Below are 25,297 nucleotides of genomic sequence, written 5' to 3' on the forward strand. Positions count from 1 at the left end.
GTAAGTATTGTAAGGACTTCAACACAATAGCAGAGTTGAACTTATTTCTAATTAAGTAAGTAATAAAAGGCAAAAGAAATTTGAAAAAGTTTAACTAAAAATCGTGGTCCCACTTGTTGACCGTTTACCTCTAGCTGTGTTCCCTATTGTTCATGCGATACAGTAGCATTTGTTACACAGCTGTTAAACACGATATACCTGGTGTAAGACATTACCTCAGTATACGGTATTACCTCAGTATACGGTATTACCTCAGTATACGGTATTACCTCATACGGTATTACCTGAGTATACGGTATTACCTCAGTATACGGTATTACCTCAGTATACGGTATTACCTCAGTATACGGTATTACCTCATTATACGGTATTACCATTATACGGTATTACCTCAGTATACGGTATTACCTCAGTATACGGTATTACCTCAGTATACGGTATTACCTCAGTATACGGTATTACCTCAGTATACGGTATTACCTCATTATACGGTATTACCTCAGTATACGGTATTACCTCAGTATACGGTATTACCTCAGTATACGGTATTACCTCAGTATACGGTATTACCTCATTATACGGTATTACCTCAGTATACGGTATTACCTCAGTATACGGTATTACCTCAGTATACGCGGTATTACCTCAGTATACGGTATTACCTCAGTATACGGTATTACCTCAGTATACGGTATTACCTCAGTATACGGTATTATTTCAGTATACGGTTTTACCTCAGTATTATCTCAGTATATAGTATTACCTTAGTATACAGTATTACCTTAGTATACGGTGTTACCTCAGTATACGGTATTACATCAGTATACGGTATTACCTCAGTATACGGTATTACCTCAGTATACGGTATTACATCAGTATACGGTATTACCTCAGTATACGGTATTACCTTAGTTTAAGGTATTATCCCGATCTCTACTTCGAGCTAAAATAATAAATTTAAAGAATTAATACGTAATTTAGTGTTTAAATATAATGCTAATAACTATTTTTAAGTATTTGATACTCTAGGTTCACAAGGTCTAAAATAAAACATAGTAAAAAATCCTTTAATTTCATGTGGTCTCTGTGGTGAGTGGGGGGGTGGAAGGTAGCTCGGACGTGTCAGGGCGGGATGGAGACGCTGTGGTTAGTCTCCAGGATGAAGAGGAAGGGGAGGTTCTAAGAGGGGGTGGGGGCCTGGGGCGGCCTCTGGGGCCCCGAGACTGTTGCCCCCAGTAAGGCCGCCCCTGTTGCTGAGGGTATTGGTAAACATGGGGTTGGTAGTACTGGTGAGGTGGTCGTCTGTTGTATGGGTCGTAGGGGTAATTATAGTAACCCTGTGGTGTTTGACCGTAACCTTGAGGCGCTTGCCCGTAACCTTGGGGCGCCTGACCGTAACCTTGTGGGGTTTGGCTGTAACCTTGAGGTGCCTGGCCATAACCTTGCGCGGCTGGCCCGTAACCTGGAGGGACTTGATTGTAACCTTGAGGTACTTGATTGTAACCTTGAGGTACTTGACCGTAACCTTGCTGTGGCCACCTGGTCGCTCTGGGTTTCCTAGGTCCCGTGTCCTTCACGACCATCTTCCTGTACTGGTACTGGCCATCAGCTGTGTCCGACTTCTGCACGTAGAACAACTCAGGAGCTGTCTCCGTAGTGGGGGGAAGTGCTGGGGCTGCCTCTGGCTGGGGGTAGTAACCACCGTAGTACGCCGACTGAGGGTACCCTGGGTAACCGTAGTACGGGTTGTACCCGTAGGGGTTGTAGTACACCGGCTGGGGTCTGTAGGCTCTGTTCTGGTTGAGTAGGTCGTAGTAACCCCGGACTCTCCGGCCCCGACGTCCACGCAACCCTCGGGGTTTCAACGGTTTATAAGTAACTGGTTCTGCAGTAACAGGTTCAGCAGTGGAACCGCTTTCAACGGTAGCAGCTTCTGAGACCGAAGTAGAGGAAGGCTCTTCGCTTGTCCCTTCAGGCACTATAAATAATACACTTTTTCAATTATTGGAATACATAAGGCTTTAAAGTACCATACATGTTGAAATACTCTTTATATCCTATAATTCACTGAAACGTTATAAATATCTGTGTACACTTTTACATATAAAAGTTTCTTGCTTCAATTTCCATACGTAAAAATAACAGTAAATATGGGCATGTGACATTCAAGAACTATATTTTGTAATTGAAGAAGAATTATAGTGTTAAATTTGATTATTAAGATCCTACATAATATAGATATATCAGTTTAAGTTTTGGTTTTGGTAAAGCTTAATGCATGCTTGATTCTTATTTTGATTCTAAGTAAAAAGGGAAGGATATTTTAAATACACATTAGACCTCTATGATAAAATAAAATTGATACTACCAGATTGCTGCCTTCACCTTAAGGACGATAAATGCACTAATAAACTTAAGTTGAGCATCATAAATGATATTTTGTGTAATGCGTAGGCGATTAGAAACATTTTCTTAGATCACTCAAACAAACTTACAGTAATTTATAACCCATGATCTATGAAAAAGTGCGACTCTTGTAATTCTAAAAATACAATCTGTGTGTTCTGTATATTTAATTTGCGTTCATTTGAAAGCAGGTTTATAACATTATAAGTATTTGCATATAGTATTACTAAATTTTGAAACCATTTACAGCGAGTAGTTATTTTGGGGTATTTTTTTAGGATAAGAAGCTGAGAAATTGCACCTGGTCCTAAAAGTACCTTTGTGCTGCTTCCGGAATGACGGAATATTCCGGACGGGTAAGGTTGGAAGTATGAATCTCCTGTCGAGATCCATGAGGAAAGATTTTGGGCATAATAGTCATGTCCTCTTGGAAGAAGAAAGCTCTGAACCAGCCTCTCCAGTCAAATCCGACATGGAGAGTGCTGCTACACTCGTATGCCTAAGCTAGCAATAGTGCCAGCTCCGACATTCATCTCCCGCATTAGACTAAGAACTGTCGATTTACTCTTGAACCCCAATATCTCGACATTTGTGGTTAATGATGTGTAACTCCTGGACATCCTTAAGGTTGTCCAGATTTAAGTGACACACCGAGTATTTCTGCACTCAGCGTAGGTTAAACTGGAAGGTATAAACCAGCCAGAAGTTAACCCTCCTTGGAATATGTTTTGGTGTTGCAATAATAAATAATATTGTTATTTACTGCAATATGTTTTACATAAATTAATTTTAATTAGATGTATTGGAACAACTCGTTACCTGAAATAGACTCTGAAGTGAACTCGTCACAGACATGTCGATGGATGAATATAGACAATACGAGCAGACAATGCAGTAACATGATATGATCAGCTGAGCCACAGCGACCACGTATCTTATCTAATCGACCGATTGTGCTTATCAAGATATCGTATTGTGATTAAAACACAACTGTCTGGCCTGTTCCCAGTGCTATGATACTGTTCAATAATAGCAGAGAATCGTCAATCGAGTTTTTGTTCAATATTCTTGTGAGGTTATCATAACAGTTTTTGGTCTTTTTAGAAAAAAATTATGATAAAAGGGATTCAAGTAAAAATAATTTTTTACATTTTTTGATCGAAGTTTATTTTGGTATATCTCTGCATTAAATAACGATTATAAATAGTTAGTGCAGTAATTTAGTTTTTGTATTTTTGTAACGTTATTTATTCTATTTAGTAAATCATCTGTCTATTTTAGCCATAATAAAATAGTCTTTATACCATTCTTTAAACTATTATTACCTCGATTGTAATAAAGTCAACTCAACTTCAACTCCTGTCAGCTAATCGTGGTGTCAGAACTGGGCTCCTCACGACATTTGCTTGCATCTTAAACGTATGCGAATCGATTAATCGATGGCTGGGAACAGTTCCCACTAGAGTTTTGCCCCTATGAATTGAACCTATGGCAATTTCACGTTTCCTTTCGTAATCTTTCAAAGCTCAGGAGTAATTAATTACTTATTACTTATGCAAACATCAATAAAACCTGCATAGTTTAAATATGCACGTAAAATCGAACGTACCATCAATGATGTACCATATCATTACGTTGATAAGTAGAACGTAAAGCATAACGTTTTATCTACCACATACATAATCACGTGCATTAAAATACAGTAATATACGTTACTACAGTTTTGTATAGATTTGTCAGACTAAGAAGCTGTTGCAGGATTTAAGGTTCTGTCATATCAATAAAACCTTTACAATTTTTTGTGGTTTTGAGTTATATTTTGAAATAAATAATTAATACATAAATTTTCTAAAAGTCAATTCCCCCCCTTCGTCTCCCCAAAAAACGCTATCAGATTCGAGAATACCCAAGGTGTAGTTTTTAATAGGTAATTCATTATTGTATCTAAGCGACATTTTTTCCAATTTAGATTTTACAAAGAAAATCTTGGATATTCCAAAGTGCCTGTATCAGGTTTCTTCTGGTCGTGTGTTTTTTTTCTTCCTTTGTGAACTTATGTTTGAGAGATGTACAAGATACTCTTTCGACTCTGAGGGTAGATTAAGAATATGCCTAATCAAATATCACTCCTCCAGCTCCTTGCTACAGTCCAACCGAATGCAGAAGAGTATTATACATTCATCTGGAAGCCACATGCATTCAATTAAAAGTGTAATGAATAATTTATTAGTTTCTTATTATGTATTTTTTAGAATCAACCAAATAGAAGTTTCGTTCAAATAAGCATAGATCTAATGTCTTATTTCATATAACATTCTTAACATGTGTAAAATATAGCTGATCTATTTTTTATGTAATGAATAGGGATTTCCAAAAAAATATTTTAAAAACGGTATTAAGTACTACAGGTAACATTGTTGAAAACTATAGTCAAAGTATCAGTGTGATTCTGCATCATAATACAGTTCTAAAACTTTGTTTTTTATGATATTAGAAATCTGGTTCGGTACGATAAACTAAGTTGGAAACTTTAATGAGACGTACTCAATCATCTACGAATCCACTATATTTATCAAGTCTATAACGGCCGATACCAACCCTAGAGTTTCAGATATTACAAGTTGAGTTTTCGCAGTGATATCGTAACCAATTATCGCCACTTGGGAACCCACCACCATGACTGAGGTGGTGGCGAGTACAGCGTCCATCTTGTGCAGAATCTCCTGAGAGGCAGACACGACCCCCTGTGCTGCAGCCACCAGCTCCTGGCCCTTAGCGGCAATCTTCTGCCAGGGAGAAGTCCTCAGTACGTTACTGCGATCAGCGCTCGGTATATCGCTGCTGGCCGAGGATATGTCAGAGGACAGAGAGGACATGGAAGAACACAAGGAGGAGATCTCCGAAGTCTTCGAGTTCATGTCTTGGGTGAGTTTATTGACGCTCTGAACTTTCTTCGAGAGCTCGTCGTCATCGTAGGAATTGATATCGCTCATAATGGAGTTGATGTTGGATATCTTGCTGCTGATGTCGCTGGTCATCGAGGATATCTCGTTCGATTTTGTGCTGAGGTCTTGAGCGACGGAGTAAATGTCTTGAGAGAATTTGTAGAGATCTTGTGTCGTGGTCTCGTAGCTTGGAGTGGTCACATCCTCCGTCGTGTAGCAAGTCTCTGTGGTAGTCTCTGTTGTAGTGTCGTAAGTAGACGAGAACTTGTAGAGATCTTGTGTCGTGGTCTCGTAGCTTGGAGTGGTTACATCCTCCGTCGTGTAGGAAGTCTCTGTGGTTGTCTCTGTTGTAGTGTCGTAAGTAGGCGAGAACTCCGAAGTATACGAATCGTAATATGAGTAAGTTGAGGTTTCTGTAGTATGATCAACTTCATTCGCATATTCTTCCGTTTTCGTTGTTTCTTCGTCTAAAGGTGATGTTGGGTTTTCATCGACTGAACTTGGGAACTCAGTTACGTACATAGGAGCATCATCTGTAGGTGTGGTAGGTAACTCTGTACTATTAAATATAGAATCGTTATTGATAGTTACAGAATCTGTTATTGGATTTCCGTCATAGCTGCCTGTGTCGTTAATATCCGAGTTGTGATTTGCCTCTTCATTGACAGAATTGTAAGTGTTGTTACTATAATCTGTTGTGTCTTTAGAAACTTTTAACAGTCCTAATATTTCATTTTCGTGTATTGCGATTGTTGAGTAAATATCTGATCTATTTTGACTATCCCTCGATGAATCATGGTTTTGAAATAAGTTAAGTGGTGGATTGCCATCAGTAGAATAATTTGTAAGGGTAAATATATTAGTATTGTTTTCTGAATCAGATGAATCATTAACTGCTGGATTTATAGATATTTCTAAACTCACATCAGGCTGGCTTTGTCCATCCATCATGTCCGTAGGCTTGTGCCAATATCTGTTTTCTTCTTCCTCTTTGCCACTCTCAACGTGTGTCAGCGCACTCTCCGTGAACACCTCTGTGTACTCTGGACATGCCGGGTTCTCCGTGCACACGTCTTGGTAGCAAGACCCATCACAGTGCTGCTCACACGTGAGTTTGTTCGCGTAGCAAACATCCTGCACTTCGCTCACCAGATTTTCCAAGGGTTCTTTCGCAACAAGTGATATAGTTACTACTCTATTGGCCGATTCGTTTATTATTTGCGAAAATTTCCTTACCTGTTTTTGTTGTTCACGAAATAAATTCAAATTCTCTATCGACTGTGACAAAATCGATTTTAGACCGAAGCAGGAAAATTCTATTCGCTTTACTTCCACGAGTAACTCCTCGCTACGATCTAAGTTGACTCGATCGAGCGCTGTGAAGAACGTCAAGAGTGATATTATATTGTCCACTAAGTCTCTGGCATGTTTGACTCTTTGTAACTGATCACTATCACTGCTCGCACTGGATGAAAGAAGCAACTGGATGTCCCTGTTCGTGGAAACCACACTCTTGCCAACGTCCCTGACATCTACAAGTACTTGAGACACACCTATCATTGCTATTGGTAATAAAGAGTTCTGAAGTTGTTATTCCTTGTCGCATATAAAACCCATAATGAACATTCGATGTTTTAAGTTGACATTTTTACGTATAGAACAAACAAACGTGTATTGAACATTATGACATTATTACATTTGTTATAAAAACACTGGTTGTAAAGAGAATCTCAAATGTTTCGTCATCTGGTGATGACATTGAGATGTTCAATGTTCAGGCTAAGTGCACTCCCCTCTCCCCCCACACTTCATCCCCACTCCCCCCTCCACCAGTCAAGCGAGACAATCAGCTTATCAGTGTAATAACCTTATCTTCTATCACATTAGTATTCAGTTCACTAGCACAGCACAAGATCACTACTACGACATGCAAAGCTTTGCCCATAAACAATGTGTTGATTAAGTTGTTAACTTAAATGATTTATGACCTTGCGTGGTCTTTAAGCCTTACTGAATATTATTGTTACCACCTGTGAGAGGTTATTGACATTGTTTCATTCCTATAAAACAAGATCTAAGTTTGAAATTGTTTAAGGGGCTTATTGTCTTTCTAATGTAGTATATCAACATATTTGCTATAATAAAGCTCAGTAAAATGAATTACATACGTAAATTTAAATGTAATCTACAGTTCATATTACGTTATTTTCTTTTCAAGCACTATTTACTTGATGTAGTAAAATAACGATTGCTCTATATTTCTAGTTTTATTAGTTACTCTTTTTTAAAGGTTAATAAAGGTGTTCCCATAAACACGTAATAGTGTATTTAATAATGTGGTGAAGGCTTTAAGATATGAAAAACAAATTGGATAATGATTACTTTAAATAACAAAATAATTAAGATTTAGGCAATAATTTTCACTAATATGTAATCTGTATTCAGCTCAGGAAACAATACAAAAGATACTATTTTCCGATGTGATTGCAAAAACAAAATAAAATGCAATGAAACACACAACTGGAACTAGGAATTATCGTGGAAATAGTAGCAGGATGTTACTTTGCGCTAATGTTCTTCCTGTCAAGATAAAACAATTTAATACATGGGTCAGAAATGCTTAGTATACATGCTCTGTTTGCATGTGTTTTAGATTTTATTTTTTATTTTAGAAAGCTCATAAGAAAATTAAAACTTGGAAAATGGTTGTTTTTTAAGTCTGAAATGAAGAGAAAAAAAAATATTATACTACCATATCACATTTTAATATTGAAGATGGTTGAATTATTTGCGTTAATGTTTTGTTATGGTTTGATAAAAGAACAGTATGTTTCACCTTCAACAATGTTTTGAAATGTAATATAGCTATTTAATAAACTTTTAAACACAAACTGTTATGCTACTATAAGTATCAAATCAATTACGTATGTACTTTAATTAGTAGTCTAAAGTGAAATACACACATTAACGCAACATTTATTGTTGTTTTAAACAAAAGTGTCTTGTTTTTTAATATACTAAAACAATACTTTAACTGTTACAATACATTATAAAAATTACTTTTTAGTCAAATATGAAATGTTATATTGTTCTTGCCATGCCTCATTCAGGTTTGACGGAACTATTTTTATGTGATTTTCCTTTAGATTTAAACATCAACTTTAACAGCCTTTCAGCAAGTTGGTAACCTTAAGTAATAATACAAGGTGGGTAGGTTACGCTATCCCAAGTGTTGAGTAACAAGCTTCCCTAAGTCTAGAGGTCATTTCAATCTAGAGACATTCTGCGGACTGTCAGACATACAGAAAAGAAAAGTTTTACATTCCCTAATAGGCAACTGAGATATTAGCCTACTGAGTGATTAGCTTCAATGACGCTCAGCCAAATTCCGTGGTTAGCTATGAACTATCATAGAACTCATTCTTGTCTATGTAAATGTTCATGTAAATTTTAAATTTTGCAATTGATCTTTTTCTAATTATCTTGATACATGATTCATTCACATTTTTGTTTCGTTGAGTTAGATTTCCATAGCAGTCTTTTAATAACTAAAAGTTCTTACTGAGTTAGAGGGAGTATTTCATGCAATAGTGCGCTGAAATCGGATATTGTGACCTTTAACTTGAGAACTTTCAACAATGACTTTCCACTCTATTATATTTAAATTTTTACTATTTGGTTTAAACTCTCTGGGTGTATCGTCATGAACCACTTTTTATTACTTGATTGAGCTGAAGTTTTTGTTTATAAATAAATTTTTTTTATCAGAAAATTTTGACATTTATTTATTTATTTCCTTCCAACGGTCAAAAACCAATTTACATTTATTAACTTATAATAGATGATTAAAACATACTTAAACAAAAGGGCCAAACCAAACATGCAACTGGACTCTAAATCAGATCTAGGCATAATTAACGTATAAATAATGTAATAAGAAAGTATAAATTATATTAAAAATTAGTGAAAGAATATAATAAATTAGTGATAATATTAACTTAATACACTACTGTAAGATGTGATACAATATGGAGAAACAAACAGACAAATAATAAAAATGCAAATAAACTATACAATTATCAACAACAATGAAAGATAAACTTTAAATGAATAACAAGAGTAAAAAAATATTAACATTAATGACTGATAGTGGTAAATAAAAAACTGAAAAAATACAAAATATTTAACTTAAATGCATATTTAACTTAAATGCATGCACATTACTGTCTAAGACGTGACATACAGGGTTTGTCCGGAAAGTAATAGGACTGAGTCAATTAAGAAAAATGTATTGAGAAAATCGTTACAATTCTTTTAAAAATTTAAAAATAGGTTCCTTCTGCGTCTATGCAGAGCTTCCAGCGCGATTTCCAAGCATTGAAGGCGACACAGAAGGCATTCTCCGGAATAGCCTTGAGAGCCGCGGTGCATGCTGCTTGGATCCCCTCTGTCGTCTCAAAATGCTTGCCTTTCATTAGCCTTTTCAGATGAGGAAACAAAAAAAAGTCCGAGGAGCCACATCTGGGCTTTAGGGCGGCTGTGGAAGAGTTGGGATGCCAGCCTTGCTCAGGTAACTGTTCACAAGAAAGGTGGTGTGAGCCGCAATTTCTGGTCGTCAGTGAGCACTTTTGGGACCATCTTTGCACACATCTTGCGCATGTTCAAATGCTCCGTCACAATTTCATGAACCACAGATTTCGGTAAATTTAACATCTGGGCAATTAAACGAATACTTAGTCGACGGTCTTAGTTCAAAACTTTGCGCACATGAGTCACATTGTCGGTGTTTGTCGAAGACGAAGGTCTTCTAGCAAGGTCTTCATCAGCAACCTCTTCCCGGCCCTCCAAAAAGACCTGGTGCCATCGAAACACACCACTTCTTGCTAAAGCACCATCTAGGTAAGCCTGCTTGGTTATATCAAATGTCTCTGTCGCAGATTTACCGAGTTTCACACTGAATGTGATCGCGTACCTCTGCTCTAACGAACACTGCATTTTCGGCTTCTACCACCCACAGAAACACGTCACGCGAAAATGCCTTTCCTGACTCTTCAGGTGCTCGGAGACAACTGACCAGCCGCTTGTTCGTTAGCTAGAAACGCCCTCTACCGAATCCAGTTGGTGCGCGCACGCTCCGAAGTATAGTCTCGGCAAAAGAAAATCAGTCCTATTACTTTCCGGACAAACCCTGTATGAATAAATAAAGAGATAAATAATAACAGTGCAAATAAACTATATAAAGTAAACAACAATGGGGAAAATACTGTAAATAAATAACAAGAGTAAAATATATATAGGTACCAACAGAGAAAAAAAACTATAAAAGCAACAAATGCAAGCAATAAAATGTAAATATATAACCAAGAGGCACAGTCGTAATTACAAATGTGTAAAAAAAAACAAGCAGAAACAATAACAGAGCAACACAACAAGAATAATGGGGGAAAAGTTATCAGACGATATGCAAGTCATGACAGGCTAGTCTCAACTCTCTCCTGAAGGCATCACAGCTCATACCAAAGAAGTCCAGATGTCTGGGGAGGTTGTTTGCCAGGCGTTGAAGACGTGGAAAAGCACTGTGGAACATGTACTGTGTGGTGTAGTGCCGCCTGACATTGGTCTGAGGAGTAAGATGAGAAATCTGGACTGTGTTTTAGAGCTAATGTACCGATATCTCCTCTAAAAGTTTTGAACCCTTAACAATATTTTTCAGTTTTTAAAGAAACAAACGCGTAGTGTCATTATTAATGTACTTTTAACTGTACATTTTTATCAAATAATAACCCTTTTAGTGCCGCGAGTCACGCTCCGTGACGACGGGTATCGGCGCGAAAAATGCCGTCGTTACGGAGCGTGATGATTAGTATTTGATTTATTTTAGTACTCTGATATTGTAATAACTGGCTAATATTGATGCTGACGTCTTCCTAAGATAACCGAGTATTCGGATCGATCGATGTTTGATGTTCAATATTGATCTATTCATTGTATACATAGTCGAATTCGAATTGGTTCTTAGTTTACATTGCGTTGAGTGGCGTTGCGTTCTGTTTGTGCTGTGAGTTTGAACCTTAGTTTCGTTTATTTTTATTTCAAAATGGAACGAAATAAAGTTAATTGTGATGACTCTGGTTTATTGAAAGCCCTTTTAGAAGAAGTTGGAAGTGGTGGGGAGTTATAAACTACAATGGAATTCTCAAGAAATTCAAAATAGCCTTTCCGGAATTGAGGATTGGTGTGTCAGGAATAACATGTCTGTAAATCCCAGTAAGTGCTCTTGTATAACTTATCACCGCATCAAATCCCCAGTCATATACGTATACTCCATTTCTGGTACATCCATTCCACGGTCCCAGTGTATAAAAGACCTAGGCGTTATATTTGCCAGCGACATGGGATTTTCTGGACATATAGACCACATCAGTAGCAAAGCAAACAAGATGCTTGGTTTCATAGCAAGATTCTCCAGAGGCATCGACAACAACCCTTCTGCTCTTCGCTCTCTGTATTGTTCCCTTGTGAGACAGCTTGTGGAATATGCAAGTCCCGTGTGGTCGCCTTACACTGTTGGCAATAGGACGAGACTGGAGGCTCTACAAAGGCGTTTTCTTCGCTTGATTGGTGTCCGGCTGGGTTTTGCCTATCTTGATGTGCCTGTGGAGGAACTGTCCAGCAATCTGAACTTGTCACCTCTTGCCCTGCGACGTGACGTGGCTGATGTTGTCCTTCTCTGGAAGATAGTGAATGGTCGCATGAACTGTCCAGATCTCCTAGCTGAAATCGACCTCAGAGTTCCGGCAAACACAAGATCTCGAGATCTGCTGGGTCGAAGATACCACTCAACCAACTTCGACTTCAACAGTCCTTTCGCAAGGTTTATTCGCCTGGGAAATCAGGTTGCGTCTGGGTGTGACCTGTTCTTCGATGGACTTCACCAGGTTCGCCGGCAGGCCTTCTCTCTTCTTTCTGTGAGGGACTAGTGATTAAGACCTACAGTAGTTAGCTTTAATCTGTGTTAAGTGCATGTTCATTGTATTATATGTTGTATTTATTTAATTTCACTGTTATTTGTTAAATGTTATATATTATATTTTAATTTATTAGCACAATTTATTTATGTTCGCTCCATACTTGAATAATTATTGTTGTTTGTTAATCTTTATTTTTATTTTTTGTTATGTTTTGGATATTTATAACTTGTTACATCTTTGAATACTAATTATTTATTATCAAATTTTGTATGATACCTATTTTGTTACTTTATGTAGATTTTTCATCTGTTCGTATTAATTTTATTTTCCGCTGTATCTACTATCTATGCTTGTATTTGTAAATTGGCTGCTGCCGTTGGAAAATAAATAAATAAATAAATGGAAACGTCGGTTGCTGACCAAAGTGTAAGGTATGATGGTACGCCTGCACAAAGTAGTATCTTGGTTGAAAATCCCACTCTAGATGTAGATGTAGACGATGATATTGATATGTCACCTAGGCCTACAGAAGGTCCTAGTGGTTTTTGCAATATCTTACCAAGAAAGAGGTATAGGCGACCTAACCTAGCTAGGCCTATAGACTATGATTTGGATGTGTCAGACACTACTGTGGATGACACAGATGAGGACAAGGACTACTGTCCTAGTGACACTGAACCCTCCACTGACCAAAAATTAATGAAATTAGCTTTGTGTAAATAGTTATTTAGTGTAAATAACATTATGTATAATATGCAATTTTCAAGAATCTTGAACTCACTAAAGCTGGATTGACAGTTATACATAAGTTATGTTACAACAATACCTTTATTATTTATAATTATTATTTTATTATTTACAATAATTACTATGGTTACAAAATAGGTTTAGGTAATCAAATAAACATTTAGTATATACTATTACATTGTTTTTACTGTTTCTTATAGTGGGTGCAATGGTTTACATTACTGTCCTGATTAGACCTTAGATTTGCGTTTGGTACGCGTTGTAAGGTATTTTTGTAAAAAAAAAATTGTTTTGGTACTTGAAAATAATATATTATGTACTGATTTAAGGCCGTTTCACACCGCGCTCACACTATGTCACGTTACGTAACGTGACAGATTTTTCAAAAGATCTGTTTCCATAGTTTTAAATGGTGTAATTCACACCGACCTCGCAGAACCTCTCAGACACCACAGACGTCGACAGACGAATCTGCGGAATCGCTCCGAGAGCGATCTTTTCAAAACATCTGTCGACGTCTGTGGCCTCGCGCATGCGCAGACCTGTCGCGCAGTTCGTGCTGTAACTCTTTACAAGAAGCTGGATTGCTATTTTTTTTATTTATTATGGAACAGTTAAATTGAAGCCGTCAGAACGCGTCCACTGCTGTGGAATACAGATTTGGAGGAGTATAGAGATAGCAATTTAAAGGACACAGCATGGGGTGAAATAGCAGAGCAACTGGAACAAAATAGTAAGTAGTTCTTAATTGCACTTGTTCAAGCTTAAAAACTTTCAAAATAACCCTTCATAATTGAGTATAGTTTAACAATATTGGCAACATAAATGTGTGGTGTCAATATCTATTTCACTGGCTTTAAATTTGTATAATATTTTATACTCTTTAATGAACAGCCCAAATTAAATGTAGTACAAAATCTCGCAAGGGTAAAAAAAACACGACTTAAAAAATGAAAAAAACACATGCATGTTAAATACAAATTGGCATTATGTTTATACGAAAGTGATTCAACCGAAAATTACATATTAAATAATGTTCACATACAGACAGAATAATAATCTTTCTTACTACATGACACAAACTGTTAGAAACATATTTTTTTTTAATATTAATCATACACAAGGGCAGAATACATACAAATTGTTAGAACAATTAAGTGTTGTTTTGGTTATCATTAAATGTGGTTCCACTGCCATGGCACACTTCCTTCTTCGGACATGAAGTATTTAACAAAGTGATTTCTTATCTCGGTAGCTTCTTTAGATGCCTGAGCACCATAACGAGGAATAGGTTTCCATGCTTTGTCATAAGCTTCTAAAATTTCCTCAGGCGTCAGTACTGGAAAAAATGATCCCTTTGAGCAAAGATAATTGTGGAGGACGGCTGTTACTTTGACTATCTTGTTTACTAAGTGCAGCTTACAGTTTAAGGGTCTGAAGTAGATACGCCATCTTTTTGCAAGAATGCCAAAAGCATTTTAAACTACTCTTCTACATCTACAAAGTCTATAGTTGAAAATTCTTCTTTCGTCGTTAAGATAAGTATACTTACCATCTTAACGCATGGTAAGATTGGCGCATAGCGCCAATATATCTCTGCTGGAAATACATCTCCTGTAGTTGGTATCTTTTTTACTAATATCGTTACATATCAATGTTAAGATCTCTTAAAGAATCAGGTTTAGATAGCCGAAAGTATGTTGTGAATCTGTCATCAGCTCCAAATCCTTCATCAGATGATGATACTCGCCGCACTGTTCCCGTCTTTGGTTGATAGGGTGCACCCAGTGTGTTCGGTTTGTAACCGAATACAACAGCATGAGTTCCTCTTCACTATTCGAACTACTATCGCCGTCATCCAACCAAGACACATTTTTAGTAAACGCGCTATCGCTCTACGAACCACTTGCCATGTTACCTGCTCCAATTAAACTGACAGAGAAAAAACACTGTCCCAGTATCTGACAGACGTCGGTGGCGGTGTGAAGTGTACGTCTGTCACGTGACATCTGTCACTTTAAGTAACGTGACATAGTGTGTGACCGCGGTGTGTGAAACGGCCTTTAGTTCATTTTTAGATGTACTTTGCAAATGTATTAATTATTTACTTAATCAATAAAAATCATTAAAAATCAATAAAAATTCTACAGTTATCATTTTTGGACTCAAAGTCAAAAAAGTTTTTTATTTTTTTATTTTTTATATTTGTTTAAGATTATAAATATTTAGTACAAGTTTTTTTACAATAACTAACAAACACAGTTATGCAACATTTATCATAGAACACAACAAACAAAATTCTATGAGTCTATCACAAAAAATTGATTTTTTATAATTTTTTAACCAAACACTTACATTTTTGCTCAGATTGGCCTGGCAATTTACAGCCAGGAAGGCGTTCAAGGTCGCGGCACTAAAAGGGTTAAGTATTAGATTTAAAAGAAAATTTGACTATCTAACTTTTACTATCAATTTAAAAAACCCATATATAAAACCCATCTTAGTTCACTGTTGACAGAAGTAGTCTTCTCTGATCTGTGATATATGTATTTCCTTGATCAGGTTACTAGGAAAAATAAAGTATGGAACAAAAAATACCAAGAACTGAGTATATTAAAATGGCCATAAATATACATTTTTAACACATTTTCTTGATCGTGGGAAGAAGGCAAATTTAAAATGGCGACGTAAGTATAATTCAGTCCAACCATAAGTTCTCATACAATATGAGCACTGCTATAAATATGGTTATATCGATACTCAAGTGTAATTGACTTGGCATTAGATGTAAAAAGTAACGATAGTCTCCGCCCAAAGTTTAGCTGTGAATAGGGCAGAAGCAAGGAAGTGTCTCTTAAGCGGATTTTCCACACTACTAGCCATGCTGTTGAAACTGTGTACCATTCAATCGTAATGTGCTCATTTAACATACAGCATACAAATCAAATGCTTTACTTACTTGAATGACTCAATGTAAACATCCAAAGCTACTTACTAGCTTTGATATACTTACTCTTAATTGAGTCTCAGACCGGAAGTAGGTTACAAAGGCTATTAATAGACTTTAAATGATCCAAGTCAGTTTCCGAGGCCAAAACACGACTTTATTCCTTTGCTAATGCCAAAGCAAACCCAATTGTGGAGCCGTAAACATATTATATCTAAAATAGATTATAAGGGCGGAAGTAGACCTTTTTTGATAGAAGTAGGCTTTGAGACCTACAATTGTGTATATACATTCTTGATCAGAACAACAAGGCAAATTCAACGGTAAAGATCAAAATTAAATTTATTCCATGCAGAAATGTTCTTAATTAAAGAACCTGACACAAGAACCAGTCGAAACATCTCCTCTCTGTCTTCTAAAGCAATTCAGAAAACCATGAACACTAAAATAATAAATGCCAGCCTCCATTTGCAAATTATCATAGGAGGTCCACCATATTACAACATCAGCATTTTCACTAAGAATTATGCGGACTTCGTTTGTGAAGATTGCATGTGAAATCGCAGAGTTTGAAAAAATACTGGTTTAGAATTGACAAGGGGAAACAATACTATCTCGAAAGTTTCGTCTCAATTTTTGAGACAGCCAATATAATTATTTTATTTATGTTTTAATAAATTGAATAAGTATACGCACAATTGAAGAGTATAAACTTTCTGTCATAATTGCTTTTCTTTATACAAATATAATTGTGAAATTTAAAACAAAAAATAGTCATACTCTGAAATAAAAAATGTATGGTTATAGAAATGTTTTTACAAGAGAGCGATATTTCACAGCGGGAGGGTGCACTGTCTGACAGCGAGCAAATGTAGACTAACACAAATAAGTATCGCCATTTGTCAGAGAGGAATAAACATGCGCGGGACAAAGAGCGCAGCAGCGTGCTGTGTTGACACACTTACAAGTGCTTGATCTTTGTCACATGCTTTCAGCGGGGAAATATAGACTAACACAAATAAGTATCGCCATTTGTCAGAGAGGAATAAACATGCGCGGGACAAAGAGCGCAGCAGCGTGCTGTGTTGACACACTTACAAGTGCTTGATCTTTGTCACATGCTTTCAGCGGGGAAATATAGACTAACACAAATAAGTATCGCCATTTGTCAGAGAGGAATAAACATGCGCGGGACAAAGAGCGCAGCAGCGTGCTGTGTTGACACACTTACAAGTGCTTGATCTTTGTCACATGCTTTCAGCGGGGAAATATAGACTAACACAAATAAGTATCGCCATTTGTCAGAGAGGAATAAACATGCACGGGACAAAGAGCGCAGCAGCGTGCTGTGTTGACACACTTACAAGTGCTTGATCTTTGTCACATGCTTTCAGCGGGGAAATATAGACTAACACAAATAAGTATCGCCATTTGTCAGAGAGGAATAAACATGCGCGGGACAAAGAGCGCAGCAGCGTGCTGTGTTGACACTTCACATGACACACTTACAAGTGCTTGATCTTTGTCACATGCTTTCAGCGGGGAAATATAGACTAACACAAATAAGTATCGCCATTTGTCAGAGAGGAATAAACATGCGCGGGACAAAGAGCGCAGCAGCGAGCTGTGTTGACACACTTACAAGTGCTTGATCTTTGTCACATGCTTTCAGCGAGGAGATATATTCCTCATCACATTATACACAATGATCACGTCTCATATTTGAATGATCAACAATTGCGTTAAATTCGGGTTACACAATTCAAAGTAACCTTTTTGTGTTAAAGACAGCAATTTCTTCGAAATCCTGCACATGGTAATACAGAAATTGTGTAAAACATATAAAATGTTTTCATTGTAAATTTACCGTACGTATCAATTGCCGATACTCGTATTGGGGATTACATTAAATGTTCTCAAATTACTCTTTATATGAATGCATATTCATCTAAATTTGAAACTTGCGTATAAACATTATGTAAAGCCTAAACAAGAAACTTGCGGAACAACTTACGTTCATACTCAGGTTTTCAATCAATATATTATGATTTATGGTTAACGCGTCGACGTTATGTAAATACTGATAGCGAGTTTTCTTTGAAATAATGTTTATAATCAGTTCTTCCTTAGGGTCTATGTACTCAGCTGGAGAAGTACTAGTGCAGTAAAAAGGAAATTTAAACCAGAGCTCTATTCATAGTAAACAATATACATTCTCCATATCAATTTCTGTTTAAATCCTCCAGGGATGAATATAATTACGCAGAATTTGCTCTATGTATAGACCAAACTCGCTCCTGAGCTGGGTATGGATAGGTTCTGGTGCTAGGCCAATTTTTACAAGGGTGGTTTGTAATATGAGATTATATCTATTTTCAGGCTCTTTGTTTCTAACATTAAAGTGGAGGAAATGGATTTAGTTAGGTTAAAGATTATTTTTATTTTAGTTATTTAATCTTGAAAAAATTTCCCTGAGGTCAGAAATAATTTAAACAGTTTTTAATTACTTCACGAATACCTATCATTAGTCACAATAGACACGTACAAGAAATTGTACGATTGTGATTGTTTTACAATACGTTTACGATTTATAACTTCAATCTGTAAAGAATTAAATTAAATTTTTTAACGGCCTATTATTTAATAGAATTAAATTTTTTAACAAATAAATATTACATATTATTTACTTCAGTCCCCTTTCTTGCACAAACTGTACAGTTTTTATACTAGTATCTTCAGCGGTTTTCTTGTAACACTAATTAAAAGATATTTCTAAATACTATTATAAATAACCACAATTTTTAATTACAACCAATTTTAAATTTTCCTGATTTTTAGGGATATGTTACTTATTAAAAAAAACCGAAAAAAAATATTTTTTTTTAATTTTTGTTTTTAGTTACTAAGTTACCTAGGAATACTTTTCAGATAGTTTCATTAATATTTCCATATTAAAAGTGTATCTATAATTATTTATAGTCAAGTATATTCACTATGGCAGTGCAAGTGTGCTGTATCAGCTATATCACAGATTTAAGTCATTCACAGTATTTATTATTAAATTTTTATTTAGGTCTGTTATAACTCTACTTCCGCATACACGTGAACACGGTCACAACTGAATAATTTAATGAATTTGAGTTTTTCTGTTAAAACCGATCAACTTACTAATCAATCATTTCTATAAACAAAATAAATTACCCAGTATTTATAATTGTATAGGGACAGTGTTAGTGTACATGTCTTTTTGTAGATAGAGCTTATATTGGTACTGATAACTTACTTACATTAAAACATTAAACCAATATTTAACAATTAATGTTAAACATTGGTTTAATGTTTTAATGTAAGTAAGTTACATGTCTTGTTGTCTGTTATTATCTATTATCGTACTTTAGTCATTAATTTTCATTGTAAAACTAATATGAAAACAAAGTTATGATAAAGACTAAAAGCTTATTTAAAAGCAAATGCGCCATGGAAAACATGAATGCAACTTAAAATGAAATTTGTAGCGTGAAAAACAATATTTTCATAAAAATGTTGAAAGTAGTAAAAGTATGATTTTGAAAAATAATAGTTACCTTAAAAATAATAAAACAAGACCTGCCAGAGTACCAGCCCAGCTAGTTTTTAAGGTATCTAAAAAGCTTTAAAGTAAAAAATTAAAACCTCAAATTATTTTAACTAGACAAACTAGTCGAGCGTGGCCGCTGCTTGGATAGTTGACCGCTGAGCGATCCTGTCCTTGCAAGCGGCCCGCCTGCCCGGCCATTGCTGGTGGTTCGGAAGTCACCTTTAAGCCGTTGGTCCCCAGGTTAAGTGTTAGAGAGGGCTTCTTAGCCCTAACTTCGCCTGGTAAAATAAGACATTCTTTACTTTACTTTTTACTTTCACTCTACACCAGGACGTTTAGCAAATTTTTCCAAGTTTTGTTTGCTCACAAAACGTAATAACACAAAATCGAAGATTTTACTACAAAAACTAATACGTTTTTAGTTTATGTACACTGTCCCAGAAAGAGCTATGACTAAAGTTTAAAAATAACCACCCTAACCAACCCAAGGCTGCCTGAGTGAGATAGGCGCCATGAGATCGATTAAGAAGGAGGATGTGGAAGTATGTTTGCCATCATGGCTTTGATACGAACACCCTTATCTACAATGTAATCTAGATTACATTAGATGGCTGCTGGGTAAACCAATTTAGAGGTATTTTGTAGTCTACGTGTATCTAATCTCGAAGCTTTGTAGGGTTCGTTTTAAACGACTTAGTTGCCGTTTTTGTTTTGGATCTCTCCAAACGGACTTGGACTCCAGATTCCAGGAGTCAAGTCAGTGACAGTGTGATTCCGGGCGCTGTACTTAACTCAAGGTGAAATACAGCTAGACTCAATATTCATATTGAATCAGCCTTCCCAATATAACTACGTTGTGTGAAGCACAGTTGTTAGTCTTCTAGTGCTGGTACCGGTAAAATACCGATACCATCCCTGCCTCTCCTATCGTGTATTTTTACACTGTTCATGCTCAAACGTTTAGAAGTATTACCTATTGGCAGAGGTCATGCGAATGTCGGCCATACATTCGTGGATTGGAGACAAATATATGTTGAATTCAATTTAAGGGGAGCAGACCACTTTTAATATCCCTATCTCCGCCATATTAACTTATGTACCTATTACTTAAAAACTATAATAGATACAGAATTGAAACTTTGCATGTACATACATACACCCTTTATAAATCTTTACACCAGAGGGTTTTGGAGAATATACTTTACTTTCATATTTTTTATATTGTTAAAAAAGCCTAAAAAATAACTGTGAACATTTTTTTTTTTAGTGATATTTTTACAAACCCTCTGGTATAAAGTTTTATTAGGATAGCTTAAAGTTGTGTAAAAAATGTCATGTCTTTACTATTAACGGTTACTGAGTTACAGGTACATATACATAAAAAAATTATAGTTTCGGAAAATGAAGAAAATGTCGAAAAGTAACACTTAAAAAGTTGTAATGAACAGGTAAATAAACTATACTGCCTGAAGCTTCTCTATTGCATATTTATTCATTATTCTTATCTTTTACAGTTGTTTCTTTGCTGATGTACCTCTTGTAAAGCTCCTCTAAGGCTTTTTCTATTCTTCATATTCTGCAAGATTCCAAAAAAATTAGTAAAATGAACAGAAAAAAATGCTAGATTTGTTTTTTTTTTCAATACCTCTGATCTAAAATGGTCTGAATGTGTAGGCTATTTAATTTTAAAAGTGTAATATACGGTTGTTAACATATAGCTTAGGCTATATAAATAAAAAAACGAACATGTCCGAAACCAAATAAAAACACTTACCAAATAAAACTGTAAAAACAAAACAAAAATACAGCTGTCAAAATTCAGCTATCAAAATTCAGCTGTCAAAAGAGCCGTGGTGTTCAATGCCTCTAAAATACTGTTGGTCATGTTGCAGTTCCATTGAAGTAGTACTATAACAAGTAAATAATAGTACTGGTGTAAGAGAAACGCACGATCGGTTGCATCGCGCTCAGTTCTTGATCGTGAGGATTAAATTGTGCGTGCAAGCCGTTAGAAAATATTTTTTTAAGCTAAGTTATCAAAAGAAAACATATACATGTTATATACCATTGTGAAGAGGAAATTTCAGGCTATTTAAAAACTGAAAAAAACAAAAAAACATTTAGTTTTAAGTGGTCTGCTCCCCTTAAATATAGATTACTTTAATCGTTATTACGGCATATTATTAATGATTTAGATTACTTCAATTGAAATAACGTATATCTGAACTGTGAAATGTCCGAAATATATTATGCAATAACTCCATCCACAAAGTATGCCGCTCAATAACGTGCACTGGGAGATATGACGCGACCTACTCCCCGCAATATTCCATCTGCCAGTGGTTATGCTGTAGGAATGTCCTCATTTAGCGCTGCTGTTCTTGGATTTATTGATATCTGCCTGGGAATGATCATCCAAGAATCTATCAAAATACATACACTGGATTTGCAAACTATTGGAAAACAGGCACATTATTGTTTTGTACATTTACTCACTTCGGGTGTATAAATTCAAAATTGCTCAATTCGAACAATTGCCTTCTCGGTATAAAATTTCCTTTAATATTTCGGCGTTTACCGTTTTCAAAAAGGTACAATAAAAAATAACACAGTATACAAACAAAATTAACATAAGAAAATATAAATTTGTTATAATATAGACTTATGGACCGGTTTAATACCAAAAGCAATTTACTAGAGTTACTAGTAAATCTATGTTAGAAATGCTTCGTGAAAGATTTGATTGAATTATTTTGTTTTAATAGCTCGTAGAAAAATATTAGGTTTTTTAATAAACACCAAGAAGACATTTCGTACACATTAAAAATAATGTAATTTCAGTTGGCCTGTCAACATAATATATCGAAAACTCACAAACTGAATACTTGAAATTTTTCACGAAGCTTCATTCCTATATATGCAACATAGAGTTCCATATCAGTGTATATATCTCAATATTTGTATACTACTTTTTGCGTAACCAAGATAGCAAGAAGAAAATTGCAGGATTAACAAATTTGTAAGCAAGTTGAATACGATCCTATAATATTTCCACATAAACATATTGACAAATGCAACTTGTTCTTTAAGTAAAAAAACTAAGAATAAAAAAATATACTTTTAGATTTTTGTAAATTTTGTAAGAATTATATTTAATTTGTAGCAATGAATGTGGAAATGCGAAGACGACGTCAGACAGCTTTCGTGGAGAATTATTTAGTTAGAAGTAACAATTTTGTTAACATTTAGAAATAATGTAGTTCACATGCTGTGATTATTTCTGCTATATATAGGGCGGACATCGGATACTGTAAAGGGAGATAGGCAGGATTATATTTCATTTATTCTATATCATTAACACTTCCATTACACATTTTTTACCATTATTGATATGACTGACTATATTTACCTAGCTACGTATTTGGACTGTTAATAAACAAAACCGGTTGCACAGTTTCCATTAGCAGCACTGTGTAAATATGGCGTAGAGCAGCCAATATATGATGCGCTCCGGGTCAGTTTCAATTGCAGGTAACAAACATCTCCCCAACCTGCACTACGGCTGATGAAGTAGCCTCCTGGGAGACTCGGGCACACGTTGTTGTTATAAAACATAATGTTTCAATTTGACTTTGACCAATATTTTCATTAAATCATGGTTAACATTAAGGTAACAAATATAGATTAAAGTTTTCGATGACGCATTTTTAAATATTTTAAGTGGTCTTTGTTATACTTATGTGTGGATTTACATGGCATCCTTGCCTGCAGATATAAATTCTAACACATTAGTTGGACTGTTGAATATTGCCAAGTAGTTAAATAATTTCGAAACTCACTGAAGTTGCATGTCAAATGTTTCTTTTGCAGTTTATATTATCATCGTGATAACTTTTGGATAGAAACACAATTAGACAGAAAATAAATGTGTACTACTTTAAGGTAATTAAATATAAATTGTGCTTAGCGATAGGCTTCGATAACGCTCACCTAAATCGCATGTTTTAAATGCACCACCATAGAACTCATTCTTGTGTTAGAATTGAAGTTTCATGTAAAAAGTCTACATGATTTGTATCCCGAGATAGTTTGCTACAGTACATATTCACATTTTTGTTCATTAAGTTTGAACATTGTAAAGTTTACACAACAAGTGGTGAAGTTGTAATTTTTGCCGTAGAACAACGTTACGTTAATATGTCAAATGTTATATACTCATGATTGTACTCAGTTTCTTGACAGATTAATTAATTCTGCTACTTAATCGTTGCCATGAAGTTTACACATAAATTCAATTAAAAATTGTTGGCTAACGCTCAGCACATTACCATCGTTTCATATTCATCACCACCGAACTCTGTATTGCCTATATAGGAATGAAACTTCATGCAAAATTTCAAATCTCTAGTCCAGTTATTTTTCGCGATATCGTGCAAAGAGACAGTAATGACATTTTGTCAGCCCCTCGAGTGATAGATTTTGCTAACGCTCAGCCTATTAAACACGGTAGTAATTGCCACAGTACGTGCTGATACTAAACGTAAGTACTTGATTTAGCGTGTTGAAAAAAAAAAAATCAATAAATCCCAATTAAGAGTTTAGATATACGCTAGATAATCGTTATCTGTTTTTATCATCAGATCAAAGATCAACATCGACTGAATGAGAACGTTCTCAGAACATAACCGATAACAGATGATAACCGATAACAGATGAGTCCAGGGCGGGGGTAGGAGGTCACGTCAGCTCAGAGAGTTTATCCTGGTCGACATTATTGAACAGCATCGTTTGTAGAGCCATCGTAATATATCTCTGGTACACATTTCATTGTACAGCTGTACTTTATATCAGTTCATTGTACTTTAACATATATAAGAACTATATAGTAAAATATTGTTGGAGTTTAAATGTTGTATTATATTAATGAGATAAACATCCAATAACTGTGCATTGACCTATTGACAATATAGAATGCTTCAATTGATTTACTTTGATACGCTGAAAATTGTTTTATTGTAAAGTAACTATTAGTTTAGTATATGTATTGATGTATTGGTAATAGAACACATAAATGATTTACATCATACTCAACATGTTTTTATTCTACAGAAGTTACGAGTTAAGTAAATGTATTGTTCTACTGACATGAGGGCACAGAGAGTGTTTTAAGGGGGGTAGTACACATTTCCGCATGCATTTACAAATTTATTTCTTGTGCAACAACTGATATACCTACACATATGAAATTTTGTGGGTAAGTTAGATATGTACTTTAGTTTATTTTAAAATTATTTTTAATAAAATATTTTTATATTATTACTGAGTTATAATTTTTTTTTGTTTTTTGTACGTAGCTTACTTATTAACATAATTGTAACGCTCAAATTAAAGTTTCACACATAAATTTGGTATCATTTTGTTTGTTAGACCTAGGGCTATAGCATGAACTAAGGATATTGGTCTAATGTTAAAATAAATAATAATAAAAAATATAAATTACAAAATAAACATAATTTATTTAAAAAAACATTTATTTAGCTTAATAAATTGAGTTATATTGATTCATTTCTGGTAATCCTAGTTCATGCTATAGCTAATGATGTTATAAACATCCCCCGAAAATTTGGTAAGGATATCTTGAAAACTTTTTGAGAAATCATGTAAATAGTAGTCAAAAAAGTAACTTTCGGAAAATCACCGTTAA

The 25,297-nt window shown here is 35.2% G+C and overlaps 1 protein-coding gene across 1 annotated transcript; it reads right to left on the reverse strand.

Annotated features, from left to right (window-relative positions):
* Positions 1-1,046: 1,046 nt before the first annotated feature.
* On the reverse strand, positions 1,047-3,383 carry LOC124358785 (class E vacuolar protein-sorting machinery protein HSE1-like). Its single transcript, XM_046811082.1, has 2 exons — positions 3,226-3,383; positions 1,047-1,978 (listed from the first exon to the last, which is right to left on the reverse strand). The coding sequence occupies exons 1-2, from the start codon at positions 3,305-3,307 to the stop codon at positions 1,074-1,076; spliced, it is 987 nt and encodes a 328-aa protein (XP_046667038.1). The 5' UTR covers positions 3,308-3,383; the 3' UTR covers positions 1,047-1,073.
* Positions 3,384-25,297: the final 21,914 nt, after the last annotated feature.

Source organism: Homalodisca vitripennis, chromosome 3 (genome assembly GCF_021130785.1).
Source record: "Homalodisca vitripennis isolate AUS2020 chromosome 3, UT_GWSS_2.1, whole genome shotgun sequence".
NCBI lineage: Eukaryota > Metazoa > Arthropoda > Insecta > Hemiptera > Cicadellidae > Homalodisca > Homalodisca vitripennis.